Below are 21,231 nucleotides of genomic sequence, written 5' to 3' on the forward strand. Positions count from 1 at the left end.
TTAGGTAAGTGTACTGGTGGCACTCGTATTGTTGCGAGCACTTATTTACAGTTGCATCACATCTATGTTACAATCCTCTCGCTGGCTAATATTTGGTGGCAAGAGGGCCCTGTTTGTTTTATAAATGCAACTGACTTTATCTTTCAGGTCAGCCAAGCTTGCTACAGAAACACGGGTAGTCACCCGGCGGATTGCGGCCATGCATGTATGATTGAAACAGCTAGTGGACTGGCCCAGTCGCGAACAACAGCAGCAGAACGTGCCTGGCCTTCAGAAAAACCTTTGGCACGAGTGTGGCAGCTATTATAGACTGCTTCGATACATTCATTGAGCGCCCTTGGTCACTGCTCCTTAGGTCACAGACGTGGTCGCAGTATAAGCACTACAACACAGCAAAATATCTGATAACCATAGCACCTCAGGGAGCAATCACTTTATTTTCCAAAGAGGGAGGAGGCAGGAAGAGCGACAAGCTTATAATAGAGTCTAGCGGAATGTTGAACCTTCTCCCAGGTGACACAGTGCTCGCAGACAGAGGATTCACGATTGGTGATGCCGTAGGTATTCATCGTGCATGCTTTGAGGTTCCTGCATTCACAATGGACAAACCTCAGCCATGAGTCTGGGAGGTTGAAAAAAACTAGGAAAATTGCGAACGTGCGCATCCATGTGGAACGTGTGGTAGGTTTGCTGAGGCGAAAGTATAAAATTCTCTCAAACGCTGTCCCTTTGATCTGCTAGCAGTGCGAAGCGAGGACACTGCAACACAACTTGACAAAGTTGTTGCAGTGTGTGCTGCGCTGACAAGTCTAAGTAAATTGGTTTTACCGGTTGACTGATCTGGACGTGTCAAACCTAAATGTTCCTTAAATGAAGGGGTCCTACAACACCTCAGGATCTGCCGTGTACTGCAAAGGAAACAAAACTGCTGGAAATCAATTTCATCTTTCCACCTAAATTTGCCTTTCACAAGTGCACTTTCCGTTCCTTGGAATCAACTTTTTCCCTAATCAACGATATGTTTTGTCATGTGCATTACATGCCGAACCTATTACGTCAAAGTAAGAATCTCCCGAGTGACCAAACGTGTGCAGCACTCATTCTGGAGAAAACCCTACAACAGAAACAAAACCGCTGCGAATGAAAAATATCTCTGGTCATCCAAACATTTCACATTTATTAGACTGCTCCCTCATAACGAACTTCGCCATGTAAAATTCCGTGATAAGGTTGAACAGTTTGAGGAGTCTGTTCAGTCCCCTGTATGCAGTGCAATTTTGTAAGGCTAAACTGATTTCCCAGAACAAGTTCTCTAGGTCCTTTCATGTCTGCACTTACATATACCTATAATAGAGCTACACATATGCATATTTCTTTATTTCGGGGCTTGCAACCCCTGCAAACCAAGCCTTCGCTATTACAGGACGCTTCAAGTTGGCACACTGAAAGTGAAACCATTCACCCTAACAGTCCGGGCCACTGCATTTTACCGTCTTCAGACTCTGGACCACCACAATAACAGTAATGATGTGCTCCGTCATCAGAAGAGTCTTGAGGCACATTTTTGTTCTCTGAAGATTTTGTCCAGTTCTTACATAACAACTCTGGCAACAGGACTATCTTGAAAAAAAAAAAGCCCTACTCCTGTTCACGACCCTTCGGCAACAGTCGGCATCCAGGAAGATTATTTCAAGATGACTATCTGCGGTTGTGCATACAAAAACGTCACAATAGCTGAGCTGGAAAACGAAAAGCTGCATTGAATTTGCGTGTGGTGAGCATGCTGTCGTTTCAGTTTTATTGTATTATAACTAGCAGCAACTTCAAAACAGCCTGTTTTCTGGGTCACAACATTCTTTACACAAGCAGCTGAATACGGGTACTTTGTTTCTCAAGCACCATCTTGGAAGCAGGCACAATAAATCAGGCCATCTAGGCTTTCCTGCCAAGTGGGGCTCATGTGAACTAATATGCAGTCGAGACTTCTTGCAAACAAACTGTGCGCTGGCTGGTTGCTTCAGCAACATATTGCTTCCTGGCGGTGTCCTCCTTGCGCAGACCCCAATTAGTTGCAGCAGAAGAAAACTTGCGCTCATCAGGGCAGCAAATCTTCACCAGGCTCGCAGATGGCTGAGTCAAGGACGTTCGGCAAGCTGCGTGGGCTGTCGATGCTGTGACCAGGCCTGCTCTGAGGGAAAACCACGTTGCTGAGGCCGACTGACCTCTTTTTGCCGCTTCCACATCTTTACAGACCTGTATTTTCAATAGAATGACTTTTCACACGGAAATTCAATGTACATAATCACAAAACTGCACTTAGCTAGCAGCAACCATGCAGGTTGGGCAAGGTAGCACTGGTAGTTTCGAGCATCTAACAGTGCCTTCTCGGTCATGCAGCATCTAGTTACTTTATCTCAATAAAGTTATCCTTCAATGGAAATATAAGTACCTTTGGCTCTACAACATATGCCTGGGCAAACATTTCGCACTCCTCCAGCATCGCATCCGTTGACAACGGCTTCTCTGCTGCCAAGTGTTCCAGAAGAGCAGTGGAGTGCTTCACTTGTACAGGTATGAATTACTCGTAATAGTCCTTTTTTAATGCCAACACTGCAGAATACTTGCCAGCCTTCTAATTCTATCGAGAAAGGCCTTCCATTCGCTCTGTGAAGGCCTCTCAATGGTGGTGGCTGGTTTCTTTGAGGATGATGATCAACGTCCATCCAGCCGCCTTCTGTTGGTGGTAGCTGACGCAAATTCAACGTGTGCAAGTGACGCACAAGGCACAGTACTAGAGTACGAAGGCAGCCATGCATTTTCCTAATCAGCGCAAGCCTTACCATCACGATAGTTTGAAGCTGCTTCTAAATAGAAGAGCCGTGCACCAATGTGCGAGCAGGCTTCGCCGAGAACGGCCATACACGTGCAGTGTGCAGCTTTGACCATTCCATCCTGCTTGACAAGAAGCAATGGCTTGAGTGGCTGAGTGGAAAATTGCCTGGGAGTAGTTTACCTGCAAACAGAGGAAGAGATCTATTTATTTTCTGGTTCTATGCATGCTAAGGACACAGGCTACCCCCCTGCAAAAAAAGCAAGGCGAGTCATTACATCAGCAGTGATTGAAACTAATGTAGCTGCAACCATGAGTATATTCAAAACACGAGCGAGCGGTTTTCATGCTTGCACAATCGAGTGACAACTGCGCGTACGTATGCAAAGTTTGCGGCCTCGCTGGTAGCGATAATTTGTAGAACGTAGTAAACGCAAGGTAAATATACCTGGTAGCGAAGATTCCATAGAAGCCCATACGTTCGAAAACATGGCCGGTTCATCTGCGGTTCATGGGGCGTTGAATGAATCTAACTGTGTCTCGCTTTAATTAAAAACGCTTTTTTTTCTTTCCCAATGTTTGTTCCCTCCAAACATAGTCGCGTTTCAATCGCTGTTCCCATAACCACCCTTGCTGATGTCGGTGACAATTGGTTCTGAACCGTTTTCGCCCGAAGCTTCGCGACCATTTGGATCGACCTTGGTAAACGCTTAGGCAGGTGACGGGAATTGCCCCCCCCCCCCCAAAAGGAGGGGAGGAGGGGCTGGAGCAAGGTGAACAGCTGGAAGTAGCCGCTAAACTTCCAGTTTTTCTAAAGGCTGCAGCATGATGGCAGCTGACATGTTGCGTACAAGCGATTTTGTTTGGTATCATTTTTGTTCCCTAAACTCAGGTGGACACTGCGTTGCTGGACGCTGCGCTGTCCAACAACATACTCCTGAAATCGTCATGTACCTATCAAGGAGTAACAGTACATAAACGCTAAAAAATTTCCGCTCGCAGGCACTTACTTGAGAAAGTGCTACGGGGTTTCACTGCGCAGCGAAACATTCCGAACACGAATCACACCACTGTCACACACATTGGCGAGTATTACCCGTTAGCGTCACAATGCGACCTGGTAAGACAAAGGCCGACTAGCTAATGTAGCGTTTTAGATTGTCTTACCTTCGTGCGCACATTGATGTGCTCGCCGTGCCTTCACTGCTGGGGCTCTTGAACAAAGGCACTGGTCAAATAATTGTGCTACTCCGGGAATTTTCTTGCCTTCAGCTGTTCGCGAGTTATGAACCTTGTAGCGTGCACAAGGTAGTCCTTAATATGAAAAAGTTCTGCCTTAGGTACGAGCGCGAGATCAAATGACGGCTCTTTCACAGTAAGCATAAGTGGATCGATGCCACCGCAAAGCTTCCCTTTCTCGACGTAGCGCTCCTTCGCACCGGCCTCTAAATTCTGCACGTACGTGCTTAAGTGCATTAATGAGAGCCTATCATTCATGCTTGCAAAGTTGCAAGAGATATGCGCTTTACTGCACTCCTCTTAAAATTAAAAAAGCACTTACATCAGCAGCGCGATAGGCTTTGTTGACACCGGCTCCACGAGAATATGGCGGTGTCATAGTGGCGACGCAGCTCGTACCCTTTCCGCTACAGCGCCCACCAGCCTGCTCTGCCGTGACGTTATGTGAATACCACCTATAATCATAAGTATTGCATGAAATTAAATCTGCGATCTGCGTGGTGCCCAAGCATAAATATAGTGTAAGAGTACACGCTGCACAGGGTGACAACAACTACAGCTGAACGCATCGCATTTAATTTTAAAGCATTTATTTAAACGCTTCACGAAAGCTTGTTTGCTTATAGGTATCCAGTCTGTGCTTTTTATTTGCATATTGTTTTCCACAACAAATTTGCCAAGAGCACGATCTTTCTGTGTTACACACTTGATGTATCTACTTTTAACGGGAAGCGAATTCAAGTAGAAGTGTTGAACAGCTCATTTTCCTCTGCCACATGACCTTCTGTGTGAGAAACAGCAACCTCGAAATGCAGTCTGATGCCTTTGCGTTGTAACATGACGTCTCTAAGAATATCACACATTTTTTTATATGGACAGCGTTATTGCCACGCTACAAGTGGCCTGCCGCAACAGTGGAATTCCCCCATTGTCGGTCGACAAATTTTCTGCAGGGCTAAGCGATTCGCAACCATCGTGAAGGATGCTGCCGTAGATGTACTGGTGAAACGTCTTGACGCTGGATAGAAGCGCTGGAAATTTCTCTTCGAGTTGGTTGTAGTTTCTCACACCTTTATGTAATGCGAGAGAAATGTATGCGCCTAGTCGAGCTGTATACCTTCTTTAGAAAATGTGAGAGAGCAGTACTAACCTGAGGTATCTACGCATCGTAGACTAATTTCCGTGGTTCCTGAACAAAGACGACACTGGGGATTCCTGCGATACGCTCGCAAGGTATTTTAAGAGATTAACACGTACGCGCGCTCGCGATAACGAGCATCGCGAAATGCGAGCTGTTTGAACTGACATTTTTCTACCTAAAATGTCAAGTGCATATTTGTCGGCTAACGGCACTAGGCTTTAGCGAGAGAAATCGCTTTGCCATTGACGATAACAACATCTGCGCGACTTGTGTCCCCCGAGAAAATGCAAAGAAGGAATTTAAATAAAGCAAAAAAAATACACACGAAAACATTTATCTTTGAACAACAGAAAAAGCGAAACATAAGGATAATATCACTTGAAATGCGCAAAGTACGCATTTTATCTTCTAGAAGAGCCTTCAGAGGGATGATGAGGAGGAGTACTAAACATTTATTCAAGAAAAACGATAAAAGCGTGAAAAAGTCAGTGCAACCCATAAATACCGCAAAGCAGCAGAACACCACATGATTCCTTATGCAAACACGTCAGCATGATTAGAGACCCTACGTTGCTTTTTAACATAGAGAGCAGAAAACATACATCATCACATGCTTTTACAAGTTGGCCTTGAATTTGCCTTTCTCGATAGGCACGAAGAGTCGACCGCTCAAGAATGTGCCAGACAGCCCCGCAGTTACTGTTCATGCGTCTCCTAGAGAAGAAGAAAGCGACGTGTTGAGAGACTGCGACTTCATGTCCGTTGTTCTGTTACAATGGCAGTGACTGGTAGGTTGAAATCAAGATTAACTTTAGTGTGCTTCTTTGGTCTCCTTCCGTCTGCAATACTCTTCATGACTGTCCACTTTCGCGGCAAGAAGAAGGCAGTGTACAAAATGGAGAGCACCGTAGTGCCCTCCGGCGCTCTGCATGCAACCAGTGACGAGATCGTTCGCTACGAACACATCAAGAACGCATCAGAAACACCAGCCGTACTTTTGCGTATGTCTTCGGAGGCTGCAATCCTTAAGGCCAATCAAGAAGGGGCAAAATGCTTTGTGGAGGGCACTGCCCCCGGAACAAATAATCTGACATGCGCCTGTAAAAAGGGCTGGAATGCGCCGGATTGCTCCGTTCCTGACGCTGTTTGGTTTACCGAGGCTTTCGAAATGTGGTACTCCAAGGGCCTCATTCGACGCAGATCGAGGCCACGCACCGTAGTCAATGGTATCATCTTCAACCACGAGCTAGACCTCTTGGAAGTCCGCATAAGAGAACTGGGGAATGCAGTCGACTATTTCATTGTCGTGGAATCGACGTACAATAATTTTGGCGCTATGAAGCCCCTTTATCTGCGGTCGAACCTGAGTGCAGGATTTATGCGAGAGCATGCGCATAAGATAGTCCCAATAGCGGTGGACATTTACATTCATAACGGGGACGATCCGTGGGCTCCCGAAAACTACTTACGCACTTCCGTTTGGCACGAAGGTCACCGTCGGCTCAAGAACATCCGAGATGACGACCTTTTCATCATGTCCGATGCCGACGAGATACCTAGCAGAGACGTGGTGCTTTTTCTGAAACATCATGACGGCTATGGTGAACCTGTGTTATTAAGTCTCCGTTGGTTCCTGTATGGTTTCTTCTGGGAGAACTCGAAACCAGTCACTGTGAGTGGTGTGTGCACTGTAGCTTTCCTACGGGAGGTGTATGGAAACGACTCGCTGCGTCTTCGTCATATGAACACCTATACGCTTAAAGAGATCTCCAACACGGGTACGTTGATTCAGGAGTGGACCATTTCGGGCCTATCACCCCGATACGCTGGCTGGCACTGCTCATCGTGCTTCGATGCTCGTGGCATACAGGTGAGAGGACAGATTGCTCTTGAGCTTTCTTATAAAATTTTTAATTTTAGTGTGGGAGCAATTTCGCCTATGTTCGCAACCTTTTCGCGCAGTATACAGGGTTATACGTATGTCGCTTAACGGGTTCGAAAAATGATTTCGCGCTTACCACCGCTGAAAGTTTGCAGAACGATCCCACTTTGGAGTCCACGTCGTTCAGTGTAACACTTGCCACAGTTAATTGCCTTGATTTCAAGAAGTGCACATTTGCCTTAGCTTCTGGGGATGCGAGCTGCTGCCGTGACGGTGCATGGATGGATGGATGCTATAAGCGTCCCCTTTGAAACGGGGTGGTGGGTTGTGCCATCAAGCTCTTTTCTTATTTTGCCGAATGTTCTACCTATCTTTTTGAAACAAAAAACAAACACCACAAAAAAAAAAAACATTCGAAGCATGAAACTTTCTGAACCACTACTGGGAAATTGTTTTTGTACGCCTCCGTTGTTTGTGGTCTCCGTACGTTTCTGCCACTAAATCTCCAATCGCCTCTTACTAATCACTATTGCGGACATGTATATTTCCCCCCGGCTATCCCTGACCCCAAAGGCTTCAAGGAGACTAGAGGAGCCTAAACCGAGAGCTGGGAAAATATCTTCACATTCTAATAAAACAAGTTCCGGCGTTTTCCTAATTTTACCGCAGCAAGCACATACTTCTTCCTTGGTGCACCTCGCTTCATAACTGCGCATTCTAAGGCATTCTGATCGCTCTTCGAAAATTAAGGAGCTTCCCTTTGAGCTATTATAAGTTGTTCCTTTGCTGATTTCGTTTTTACTCTTAGGTAGTACTCATACCAGCTTTCTTTTCCGCTTCCTCCACCCATGAGATCGTATCAGCCTCCCGGACTTCGTGTTTGACGTTCTTTGTTTTCATGAATTGCTTACCATGCTAGTCGCATACTTGCTGGTAAGCTGCCTAGTTCGTTTCCTCCTCTGTGAGCCAATGTTTTCCCTGTACAAATACCTGAACACTCTTGCACCCTTTCTACTTTCTTCCATTTTCCTCAGTCGTTCTTCAAAATCAATTTTACTCTCAGCTTCCCTCACTCCAAAACTTGTCCAGCCCATATCACTTTGCACGGCTTCATTTGTAGTCGTCCCGTGAGCGCCAAATGCGAGGCATCCCACTGACATTCCATTGCAATCGAGTCCTGGGGTGCTATGCAGATGCAGGATGCGCCGAGTTTCTCGTTCGCACGAGTTTTACCCGAGTTTCCTCAATGGCAGTCAGTGAACGGAGATAGCAAGGAATGCACAAAAACAGCAGGCAAAAGAAATGTCGAGATAATGCCGCGTACAACAACATGAGCGCAGCCTGCGCGGCCCAGTGCTTCCGCGTTTCAAGAACAGCAGACTGCACAACGAAACGCGCCAGCGCCGCGTATTGTTATCAACGTATTATCGCAATTTAGCAGTATCCTCTTTGTCCCGCTGTCTATCTGCACACTTGCGGTGAGCCGCTTGCGACGCCTTTCTCGAGCGCGTCAAGTGCATGCCTTCTACCCTCCGTCGAATGCGAACAGGGCACATGGGGTGCCTTCTTGCACCTGCACTTTCCCTCCATCGAATACCGTTAAAATACAACAAATAAAATAACAAACATTTCATTTTTTGAAGTATCTGTTTATCGTTTTGAATGCTATAAATTTCTTAAGACAAACGGAGATTGAGCGAATTATTAAATTTTGCACTTTTTGCCGCGAGTGGCGACAGTGAGACGAAAGCTTAAAAGCGGGCACATTCTAGAGGATCATACACACGAGGGAGTGCTTACGGTGAGTAGTCGCCAGTGTCGCTGCAGCGCTATTCTCGATAAAGTCAGTCATGGCAATGATCTGTGCATTCCCTGTCTAGTAGTTGAATGGGAACGCAGCGCCGCGACGTGGCTGATCACCGCAGGCGCTTCACTGAGGCTATTAAGGACGCCGCTTTACCAACTAAAATTGATAGTCTAGCCATAGAGACGGCGTCTCTGCGAAATGGCTGTACAGTATTCTAGGGTCTGAAGTGACGCAGTATACTGAAGTGTACCAGTTTATCAACGTGCCCGAAGCCTCCGCTATGCATTGCGAAGAAGAGCGTGCTGCCCAGTGACACAATTCATCGCTTGTCATCGCTTGCCCAGTGAAGGTGCCTCCGTTCGCATGTATACACAGAGTTGTTCTCTCCAATGTGCTTGCCGATTGCCTCTGCTGCTGAGCTAACAGCGATCGCAGATGGATATCGTAACGACAGCGCAGCAATCGTATTTTGTTGTGTGAGGGCTCTTGTGTGCAGTTATGAAATTATTATTGAATGGAGGATGGTGTAGCAACTGTTTACTGTGCATGCAGTGCTTGTGATGAAGAAATGCCAGCGCAATCGGTCTAGAAAAGCGAGCGATTCTCGACAATGACCGTGTTCACGACACTGCTGCTCCGATACAGCACCGATGACAGAGCAGCCATACCAAACGACAGCTGTGGTACTTTGTCGTTGGAAAACACTACGCACTCTTCAGCATCGTCGTCCACCACGGCGCATAGACGCCGTGCAAGCAGCTATAGTAACGTGACGATAATTATTTGCTGTGCGCTATGTCGCCACAGTGCAGACAAGGAACTGTGTTTTGGGGCCATCACAGCTTAAGAAGATATGTGCATAAGCCAACGGAAATCGACGCTTTGCGCGTGTTTTATTTTGGCGATCAAGATTATTGATGCCTCTCAGCTCAGCACTGCGTCGCTGTTGCCGATAAATAAGCTGGGCGTGGCCCAACCGTGGTGGGTGCACGCAAAACAGTTAATGCCTCGCGCGAAGCGCGGGACCTATGGTTTTGATTGACAGGCGAGACTCGTGCCAAACTCGTACATAGCGAAACCCCCCTCGAGTTGACCTAGTGAACATGGCGGTGGCAGCAGCAGCCTGTGTCATAGTATCCAGTGGCAGCAAGCGTCAAAATGACCGTCTGGACCCGTTCACCTAGATGACAGACGTAGAGTTTCAGTGTCATTTTCGCCTTTCCAAAACGTCGGTGCGCTGGCTGTGTGACGAGCTAGGCGAAGGCTCTCGTCTGCGGTGACAGCGTGGCGGGCAAATTATGCTGTCCGAGCATAGATTGGCGGGACTACGCTGCGGAGCAAGAGTTTGTACGATCGCTTCGATTCTCTCCAGCTTCAAGGGCTGTGCGTCCACCGCGCCCCGGCGCCAGGTTCGGCGGCGTCATCGGAGTTTTGGGGCACCTGTAAACACTTGAGGTTCAAACCGGACCTACCATCCTGCGAAGGTGAAGTGGTCACATTATACAGGAAGGCTCAGAATGATGCCAGGATGCCTTCCGGTGCAACAGATGCCAAAAGCAGTTTTCGCAGTTGCACGGTACCGCTGCACTGCACGGGCAGAGAGTTACTTCGCCAACACGGACCGCACGTCCACCTCTCCGATTGGCGAGTGATTTGGCTCACGTACTGTATAAGCAAAAGCGTAGACGTGTGGCTGTTGATAAAGATGACCGGCGACTTGTTTCCTCTATCGGAGCACGCCATCGCCGAAGGAAGGAGCTATGCCCGTGAGATCGTGTGGGACGCGCTGCTGGCGCGACCTCCATCCGGTGGCCCTGGTAAGATAGTGCAAATTGACGATTGCCTCCTTCGGAACAAGCGAAAGTACAATCGAGGCCGTTTGATGATGGGCGACAATGTTCGGCCAATCCGCCAAAATGACGGTGGTGTTAAAGATTGTGAACCATGGGTCTTCGGCATGGTCTGCGCGACCACAGAGGTGCTGCAACTCTTCAAGGTCGACCGACGAGACTCGGCGACACTAGGCCCCATTATTGCAGCCAACGTTCAACTGGGGACTATTACTGACAGCGACGTCACGAATAGACAACATACAACTGTATCCCAAATTTAGTGGATGCTAACGGGGCGAGTCTGAATCTGCATTGGGAGACAGTAAACCACAGCTTGAACTTTGTGGACCCTATCACGGGCGTTTAGACGCAAAAAATAGATAGTTATTCTCAAAAAGTGGAGCGCCACCTCGTCAGCAGTGGGTACAGGACCACTGCACCGCTGCTGGAGTCCCACCTGACATTGATGTGGTGGCAATCAATGGCCACGTGCGCTGCCAAGACCCTTTCTTGCGTTTGTTAAAAGCCACGGGTCGCTCTGGGCTACCCAGTATGAATACTCTTTCCTACAGTTCTTAGAAGCCATCGCTCGGCGCTAGCCAGTATGAAGGTGCATAACAAATTAAAAGAATATAAAGCGTAGTTTTCTGACCCTTCACTTCTATGAGGGCTTTCAGGCATTCCTGAGTTGCTTACACGGTAAGCGCTCGGCAAAACCCCTTCTGCGCTAGCCGATGCTCACTTTGTCTCGCAGCCTTACTTTAGTGCGAGCATCGAGTGATATGTTGATAGCCCAGTGTAAACACCAAGCGCACACCAGCGCACACCAATCTGGGCTCGGAATTGTGAGCGCAAGCACGTAGCGAGCCGCGCCAATCCAATCCAGAGGTAAGAGGACTAGGGGGAGCGTCCCTTCGTGGTATAACGCGGAACGTATTAAACTACAAATTAGTTTATTACGCATTAAGTGTAGATCTTGTAAACTTTAGAATGCTTGTAACGCACGTTAAATAAGACTAATATTATTGTACTGAATGTATTTAGTTTCTAACTTGCTTGTGCCTTTAATGCACTCGGTGGAACGATAAATAAGTGAAAGAAGGCACGACCATGCGCCGAGGGTATGATGACGTGAGTCCCACTTTTGGCGACCGCCCATATGGCAAAGACCTACGGATGATAGCCATCGAGAGTAAATCTAGAGAAACCAGTGAAACTGGAGGCGTGCGGATTTAACACACTTTGTCTTGGTACCAATAGTTCTTTCATCTTGGGGCATCGCCAGAACTCGTAAAGATGCCTAGTTTCACCAAACAGGCGCATACTGCATAGCACCCCTGATTGTACCCCTGAATTGAAGCAAACCATCGCATTTCCAAATGTAAGTCCTGGAACCATTACACCTTTCCACATATCCCGGAGCACCTCGTCCCTATAGTATCCCCCTAGCGCTCTGTGTTTCATTACGGCCGCATTTCTGTTCCCCTTTGCTGGTATTGTTTTTTCCTGTGTTTCCATATATCTATTGCATTCGTTTATCCATTTTGCCGAGATATCTGTATTCTATTAAGCGAGGTATTTCCTGGCCCTGTATTGACACTGCCTGTTCATTGTTTTCATTGAATAGCAAAGGACCTGAACTTCTAAAGCTAAATTTCTGTCCAAAATTCTCGCCTTCCTGCCCACAGATATTAGCCAGACAGGGCATATCACTTTGCTTGTTATCAAGGAACACAATTTCGTCCGCATAAAACAAGCCTACAAGATACTGCTTACAATTATGCCCGCCTGTTTGTCATCATCATCATCATCAGCCTATATTTATGTCCACTGCAGGACGAAGGCCACTCCCTGTGATCTCCAATTACCCCTGTCATGCGCTAGCTGATTCCAACGTGCGCCTGCAAATTTCCTAACTTCATCACCCCACCTAGTTTTCTGCCGTCCTCGGCTGCGCTTCCCTTCTCTGGGTATCCATTCTGTAACCGTAATGGTCCATCGGTTATCCATACTTCGCATTAAATGTCCTGCCCAGCCCCATTTTTTCCGCTTAATGTCAACTAGAATATCGGCTATCCCGGTTTGTTTTCTGATCCACACCACTCTGTTCCCGTCTCTTAACGTTAGGCCTAACATTTTTCGTTCCATCGCTCTTTGTGCAGTCCTTAACTTGTTCTCGAGCTTCTTTGTTAATCTCCAAGTTTCTGCCCCATATGTCAGCACCGGTAGAATGCAATGATTTTACGCTTTTCTTTTCAACAACAGTGGTAAGCTCCCAGTCAGGATGTTGCGATGCCTGCCATATGCAGTCCAGCCCAATTTTATTCTTCTGTAAATTTCTTTCTCATGATCGGGGTCTCCTGTGAGTAATTGACTTAAATAAACGTACTCCTTTACAGACTGTAGAAGCTGACTGGTGATCCTGAATTCTTGTTCCCTTGCTAGGCTATTTAACATTATCTTTGTCTCCTGCATATTCATCTTGAACCCCACTCTTACACTTTCTCGATTAAGGTCCTCAATCATTTGTTGTAATTCGTCTCCATTGTTGCTGAATAGGACAATGTCATCTGCAAACCGAAGGTTGCTGTGATATTCGCCGTTTATCCTCACTCCTAAACCTTCCCTGTCTATGGGCTTGAATACTTCTTCTAAGAATGCAGTGAAGAATAGCATTGGAGAGATAGTGTCTCCTTGCCTGACCCCTTTCTTGATAGGTATGATTCTACTTTTCTTGTGGAGAACCAAGGTTGCTGTGCAATCCTCGTAGATATTTGCCAAGATATTCACGTATGCCGCCTGTTTGTGTGAGAGATTAAACCCGATATTGATTCCATCTAGCGCCCTTTCCATCCTTACGTTGTACATCATAAACAGCGGCAGGGATAAAGGGCGCCACTGTCTAAGTCACTCGGTGATATCAATATTATCCTCGCTCTTCCTCCCTTATTTAATACTAACGGTATTTTCTTGGTAACTCTCCCTCTGTATACAGTTGTTGCCTTAGCCTTCCCCTTCCAGAATATCCCACAAAATGTTGCGGTCTACGTTGTCATGCGCTACGGTAATGTCTAAAGAAGCCACGTGTCACGGTCTCCTTTCTCGTCTGGATATTTCAATACATGAGTAAGAACAAATAAGTTATCTCCAGACGCCTACCGATTCTGAAGCCGTTCTAAAGTTCCCCCAATATGCCATTATGTTCTGTCCATGCTTGCAATCTTAATTTAATCAGCTGCATTGCTAACCTGTATTTTACCGATGAACGGTACATATGGTCAACATCTCCATGGTCTATATGAGTGAATTATATCCTTTTCCCCTTTACCTGTATAGCTTCATTACATTCTACTTTGTCGCCTACCGTCTGGTATTCACCGATCTTGTAAGCCTTTTAAATGCGAAGCGTTTCTTGGTGAATATTTGCTACTTTGACATTATCTATCTATCTATCTATCTATCTATCTATCTATCTATCTATCTATCTATCTATCTATCTATCTATCTATCTATCTATCTATCTATCCATCTATCTATCTATCTATCTATCTATCTATCTGTCTCTCTCTCTATCTATCTATCTATCTATCTATCTATCTATCTATCTATCTATCTATCTGGCTGCCTATATCTTAGTGCTCTCATGGTCCTTTCTTTAACTTGGTATGCACCAAAATTTGCATACCATGACAAGAGTATATGAAGAACATAAATGATATGTCATGGCATGTCATGACATGCGTTTCATGTAGGTAATGAAACAGCCGCCTACGTTTTAGTGCTCCCATGGTCTTTCGTTAACTTGGAAGGTGCCAAAATTGGCATAGTATGACAGGAATGCATGACGAATGTAAGTGATAGGTCATGGCATAACTGTCATGACAAGCATGTCATGTAGGTCATGACAATGACACAGCGAGAAATATTACCACTCAAAACCACTGAAATGGGTTCGGACGTGGGTACTAAGTGAACAAAACACTAAAGGATGGTGGTAGAAGTCATAGTCATGAGCATGACTCAGCAAAAACGTCAATGAGTCGGCGAAAAAAGATTACCACTCAAAAACCACTGGAACGGGTTCGGACGTGGGCACTAATTGAAGGCAACACTAAAGGATGATGGTAGAAGTTAGAATTGCTTTCAGATATAGCCTAAAAAAGTACACACACACACACACACGAAGACATGACAGACGCGGACGAGCGTGCCTGTCGTGTCTTCGAGAGTGTGTGTGGACTTTTTTGCGCTATATCTGAAAGTAACTATGTTAGACCAACTAGCTCAAGAGGCGGTCTTTCAGAAGTCATAGTCATGACCATGACTCAGCGAAAATGAAAAAGACAGCGAAAAAAGGTTAACACACAAAAACCACTGAAATGGGTTCGAACGTGGGCACTAACGGAAGGAAACACTAAAGAATTGTGGTAGAAGTCATAGTCATGACCATGACTCAGCAAAAATGAGAATGACTCAATGAAAAAAAGATTAACACTCAAAAACCAATGGAATGGGTTCAGATGTGGTACTAAGTGAAGGAAAAGGCTATAGGTCGATGGTCGAAGTCATAGTCATGAGCATGACGAAGGCTTTCGCGTAAGGTCTCTTAGGTGTAGCTAAAGGGACTCCTCAGGACTTAGTCATTGCATGCGTGTCATGTAGGTCATGAAAGAGCTGCCCACGTCTGGTTGCTCTCATGGTGATTTTGTTAACTTCATAGGCTCCCCGTACACTGCTTCGCATAACCTCCATTCCCAGAGGGCGTGGAATCTGCCGGCTTTTTTTTACTACTTTCAACAGAACTTCCTTACATTTTGTCCTTGTTCATTATTCAGCCTAACGGGAACCTCGTCTAACTCTGTGGCTGTGGGTTTAGGAATTTTTTTCATCTTTATTGCAGTTCAAATTTCTCAGCACCAGCTCCTTTTCCATCTCGTTCTCGTTCATGCTCTTTTTTTAGTAACCACTTCGCCATTGACTTGAAATGATTCAGCTGTTATTTTTTGGATGTAATTTATAGCCGCTTCCTCTTCCACATTGTTTTCATCTTTGTCTAGGATACGTTGTTATATTGTTCCAGACTTCCTCCCCTAATAAGTTAACGGGGTTGCAAAATATTCTAGGTGCGGCCTTATTTTTTTACGTATTTCTGACAACTAGCGATCCCTTTCACCTTTTATCTTTGCTTGAACCAGAATTTGAAGCATAGTTCTTTTCTCCCGGTATATTTCCCATTTGCTGTCTATTTCATCCTGCGGCTTAAGGTCTCCCTTCAGTAGAGGGGGGGCCCTCATAGGGTGGCGACCAGTATAGCAGCCCCGCCCACTCACACAAGCTCAATATATATATGCTTTTGTACGGAAGAGAAGCAGACAATTGGACCTACACCAGAAGGCCTGTTTACTTCTGCTTCTTCTCTCCGCCCGCGCCCGCAGTCCGAGCGCTGGATTTCAGCTGAATTTAAGCTGCGTCACGTAGCTTCCAGCTGCAATTGCTAATTTCAGCTGGAAGACCAGCTGAGGTAGATTCCATTTCCAGCTGGAAAGTGCCATTTGCAGTTATTCGTTGTTGATTTCCAGCTGAGTGGCAAATTCCTGTTGGAAAGCTGGCTGGAAGGACTATTTCCAGCTGGAAATTCGCCTCCCATTTTCATGTGGGTTGGCTACCCTGCACTGGAGAAATGGGGATAAAGAAAGACAGAGAATAGAAGGAGCGAGAAAGATGAACGAACACAACCAATGTAACCGTGTACACGTTTGAGCGGTAGCAGGCGGAGCTCGCAAAGTATATCAGCCAATAAGTTTAGCAGAGAGAAATCCGGAATTAAGATATTTAATGAAGGGACGATTAACTACGTGGTGTCAATTCAAAAGCAAGCCATACCTATTGCCAAGCAATATAAATACCTAGGCGTATACATACACGAAGGAAAGATTTAGGCACCCCCCAAGATAATTAAAAAATAAAGGGGACGCGGAATCCAGCAATAACGAAACACAGAGCACTGTGGGGCCGCCATAAGTCTAGCCATTGCGTGGAATTTGTAAAGGAGTAATGATGCCAGTGCTAACGTTCGCAAAATTAATTATGTGCTTCAGATCGCATATCTTGTCGGGCTAGACGTTGACGAAATATTGGTAGAACTGTGGGCTTAGGGCGCCCACAGTAAAACCACAAATGAGGCAGTGCAGGTTTACATGGGTTGGGCTTCCATTCAAATCTGAGAAGCCCACAGCAAAATTAGTTTTGAAGATTCAGGAGCATGAATGAAAATAAATGGGCGGCTAAAGTGCACAAATATCTGTACCTGAAAGGCGCAGGCACAAAATCGAGGAAGAAGCCAAGAAAGTTGGCATGAAAGTACAGGGTAAATGTACAGGATACAGCGAATTGGATGCAAAGAATGGAAATATGAAGGAGCATGGTGATTTACAAAAACGAAAAAAAAAGAAATTAGAAGGGAGAATTAGAGCTGGTTGCGTTAGGACAAGTACATACCGGAGCAAATATTCGCAGCAAGATGAGGTATCTGTATGCAGCAGAAAAAAATCCGGAGACCACTCACCACATCCTAATGGAATGTGAAGGGATTCACCCAGTGACACCCGGAGGTAACGTAAACCTCCCAGAAGCGCTTGCATTTAAAGTGAAAGGAAGCATCAAACGGTCAGCAGTCGAGATAAGCAAGAGACGTTTAGAGTATTGATGAAAAAAAAAGCAGGGAAGAAATTGATACAACCGGATCCCTTAGAGGCATAAGTAGCTATACAATGTTGATAGAGATGTTTTGAGGGGAAAAACGATTATAGAGATGTATACAAAAAGGCTAGAATGAAAAACAAGTACACTATGTCTAAATAAATCAAGCAGGGTAGGTGACCATTTGTCAGCGCCTCGTTTCAAAGGGGGTTAGAATAAATCGTCATCATCGTCATCATCAGCAGGCCCGTAGACCTCAGTAACCTGGGTCCAAATTCACAAAACTTTCTTACGCAAGGATTGTTCGTAAGAGAAAATTCAAGCCTGATGCTCGACATATTATTACCGTACGTAACCGACCAATGGTAAGGAGCATTTACGAATGAAGAGCTTTGTGAATTCGGGCCCTGAGTATCGCGAATAAAGGCCTCTGTGAGGAGTTTCTTACTAACAACCGATTTATTTGTGTGTGGCAAAAAAATGCAGTTACTGTTTTGAAGTTGATGTTCCTGCATTTCTAGCTAATCTCACATTATGGCGGTTGGCAGCGTATGGTGTGCCAGTGGACGTTTTGTAACCTCTGCCTAACTTAATACTTATGCCTGTCACTCGCAAGAAAGTAGAAAAACTGCGAGTGAGCATCGTCTTACTGACCTCTACTAGTGATGACAACAATGCGTCGAAAGGATTGCAATCGCTCAAGTTGAGCCAGGCTCTGTGCGCAGAAGGAAACTGGTGCTCGGGGAGGATGGCAGAACGTTAACTTCCTCTCCCTTTTGATTCAAGGTCACCGCGCTATTTCAACGGCAGCTTTACATAATTTCATAGCGTTCTTGCGTCACTATTCTGGGGCCCTACCGCTGTACTCACAGATAACATCTCTGCCAAATTAGAAGCTGACACATGCGTTTAATGAAGAACCAATGACGCGTTCATTCCATAGGCTTATCCTTGCAATCGATGATTCGTTATGACCCGCAGTTGTTGCTTAGTGGCTATAGTGTTGGGCTGCTGAGCGCAAATCCCGGCCACGGCAGCCGCATTTCGATGAAGGCGAAATGCGAAAACACCCGTGTACTTAGCTTTGAAGAACCCCGGGTAGTCCACATTATTCCGTAGTCCCCCAATAAGGCGTGCCTCATAATCAGATCGTGGATTTGGCACGTAAAACTGCATAATTTTTGTATAATTTGTTATGTTAAGACAACAAAGCGACCCAGCAGCTTTAGTGTGTCTATGAGGAGGAAGAAAAAACTATATTTAAGGAGCAGACGAAGATGGCCGTACCCAGCTGAGCGGCGTCCACCGTTCAGGACGCCGTGGGCCCTTGCCGCCCGTGCCGCCCGGACCACCAGTCGAAGCTGGTGCCAAGGGCACGAGCTGATAAAAAATGAAATGTACCTGCAAAGTTGACTCCCTTGAAAAAAGGCTACTTTGGAATATAACTGTTATCTGACATAGAAAGTGGCATTTCCTAAAAGAAACGTTTTTGATCTCTATTTTATAAGAAATGTTGCATCAGTTGATGAAATACAGCGTCGCTTAAGGCGCTGCCTGGAATACGTTTGGTAAACTTGAAACCTGCCTTCAAATCCTTTATGGCTGCGAGGACATGTTTTAAAGAGAGCGAACGTCATTACTGTGGTGAGAACGCCCTAGTATAAGGTGCATATAAATACCCTCCACGCAAGGTGCTTTGAAAGGTGCAACAAATAGTCTTTGATAAACGCGCTGTTAATCATAGGGACAGAAGTGAACGAAGCGCACACCAGACAGAGATTTAGCCTCAGTGTTATGGATGCATCTTCCAGTTCTGCCCCTGTGCACTACAGCGGGTTTATCAAAGACAACATATAACCTATTTGCACCGACTGCCACTCTACGGAAAATAGCGCAGATTTCAAAAACTTTCTTTTATCACCGCTGCGACCACTCATTTATTTAAATTTTGATTTATTTAATAAATTTTTTGTCGTATCCCAAGGCGAGAGGCAATACAGAGGGGAGTGGAACAATAGAGGGTGATATGATACATAGTAAAAACCAAATGCAGTGAAAATGGAAAGCAAAAAAATATTAAAAATGTGAAATACAAAGGTTGCTTGCTATACAATATTAGATATGCCATGAAAAACAAACAGAAAAATGCGAACGTTTCTTCTTGTACAGTGTTGGCTAAAGTTTCACGTAAAAGAGCGTTATCATTACTAGCCACAATATGATGAGGCAGGTGGTTCCAGTCTATTGGCGTGCGAGACAAGAAAGACTGTGATAGATGCTTTGTGTGACATAGATCAGTCCAAACGTTATGAGAGTTATCAGTATGATGGGATGCGTAATGTGGTCTTGTACAGAACTGTACATGCAATGTATGATGGTGATAAAACCTGTGAAAAAGTGGTAAACGTGGAATCATACGGGCCAAAGACAGCAAAAGAAGGCGAAGATTCGAGTTCATCGATGTAATACTCGCGGTGCTGTTATAATTGAATGTTATAATTGATAACATGAATTGTAACGCAGTGATATCGCACCCTGCAGGTCAAGCTCGCATCAGCGCAGAGGGACGACGGAGTGCGGTGGGGTGACATCGCCCAGAAAACAGACCTCGCGTACATCAACTCCCTCAGGAAGAGAGGCCAATTCTTCGACGAGAGCCCACCACTGAAGCGCTGTGACGCGAACGATGCGGCTCCGGCATACGTCAGAGAAAATGCTGAACGATTTCGCTACCTAATGCAGCCATAATGCCCGATTCGTTGCAGATATCACCAATATGGATATTGCCATGCTCCAGATAGCTCTGCGAGTGCAATCAATTTTGCAAACAAGACGTCAACGTGATTTCTTTAACATGACCCGATATGGGATCATGAAGACGTCATCCATGGTTAGTAACTCCAGTTTATGCTGCAGTAAGATTGATAAATCAATTATGCGGAATTTCGTAAGGTGGAGGTACGTTCAGAAAAGGAAAAATTGGCATCCACCCATTTTAGCTTCATGTGTGTGAGTGGACGTCAATTTTTCCTTTCATGACCTTGCGGAAATCCGCAGAACTGATTTGCCAAATTGAATTCCATCCCCCCTACGGCCACAGGAACGCTCCTGCTACTCACAACGAGGTTACGAAATTATTCTACATGTCTAGAAGGGTCTTTCCACCCTCTCATACCAAGTTGAATAGGGCGCAAGCCGTTTCTCTTAGGCTCTTACACACCGGCACATATCCGTGTCTGGCCGTTCTACACGATGTTTAGCCCGACGTATATCGCGACTGCGCCTACCCGTCCTGCGGGCCGACCTCCACTCTAGCCACATGCTCTGGGAGTGCGGGTCGAGATACCCCAAGTTCAACAAGGAGGAGTGGGACTCGCTTCTGCGTAGGCCCGCTCTAGACAAGCAAATCCTGGCTGTCCGGCGTGCCTGCGACCAGGCCGGTGGGCTAGAACTGCCGGTCCCGACGTAGGACTATAGCTGGGTGCTCGACGAGTTCGCGTCCTCACTGCACCTCCAATAAAGTCCTCTCACTCACTCACTCACTCACTCACTCACTCACTCACTCACTCACTCACTCACTCACTCACTCACTCACTCACTCACTCACTCACTCACTCACTCACTCACTCACTCACTCACTCACACATTGTCCTTGTGCTTCGAGTCATCGATTAAATCGTCTTCGCCCTACGATCTGCTTGCCTCTTGGTTAGCTCAGATGGTAGAGCGACCGTCGGAAAGGCGTTGATCCCTGGTTCGAATCCCGGACCAGGACGAATTTTTCTTCGAATACGAAACTAT

The 21,231-nt window shown here is 45.9% G+C and overlaps 1 protein-coding gene and 1 long non-coding RNA gene across 3 annotated transcripts in view; one reads left to right on the forward strand and one right to left on the reverse strand.

Moving 5' to 3' along the window:
- Positions 1-1,939: 1,939 nt before the first annotated feature.
- LOC125946871 (uncharacterized) lies at positions 1,940-5,459 on the reverse strand. The gene is made up of 2 exons (XR_007467941.1): positions 5,220-5,459; positions 1,940-3,013 (listed from the first exon to the last, which is right to left on the reverse strand). It is a non-coding gene; the product is annotated as an uncharacterized LOC125946871 (long non-coding RNA).
- Positions 5,460-5,873: 414 nt separating this feature from the next.
- Positions 5,874-21,231, forward strand: part of LOC119459019 (beta-1,4-mannosyl-glycoprotein 4-beta-N-acetylglucosaminyltransferase) — a 32,292-nt gene continuing 16,934 nt past the window's right edge. Inside the window, exons 1-2 of one of the 2 annotated variants that reach the window (XM_037720867.2) lie at positions 5,874-7,080; positions 19,972-20,956. In XM_037720867.2, coding sequence (XP_037576795.2) covers positions 5,986-7,080; positions 19,972-20,178 — 1,302 coding nt within the window. In that variant the 5' untranslated portion in view covers positions 5,874-5,985 and the 3' untranslated portion in view covers positions 20,179-20,956. Of the gene's footprint in view, positions 7,081-19,971; positions 20,957-21,231 lie in introns of those variants that run through there. The other variant, XM_049670979.1, reaches the window with a different exon arrangement.

This window comes from Dermacentor silvarum, chromosome 7 (genome assembly GCF_013339745.2).
Source record: "Dermacentor silvarum isolate Dsil-2018 chromosome 7, BIME_Dsil_1.4, whole genome shotgun sequence".
Lineage (NCBI taxonomy): Eukaryota > Metazoa > Arthropoda > Arachnida > Ixodida > Ixodidae > Dermacentor > Dermacentor silvarum.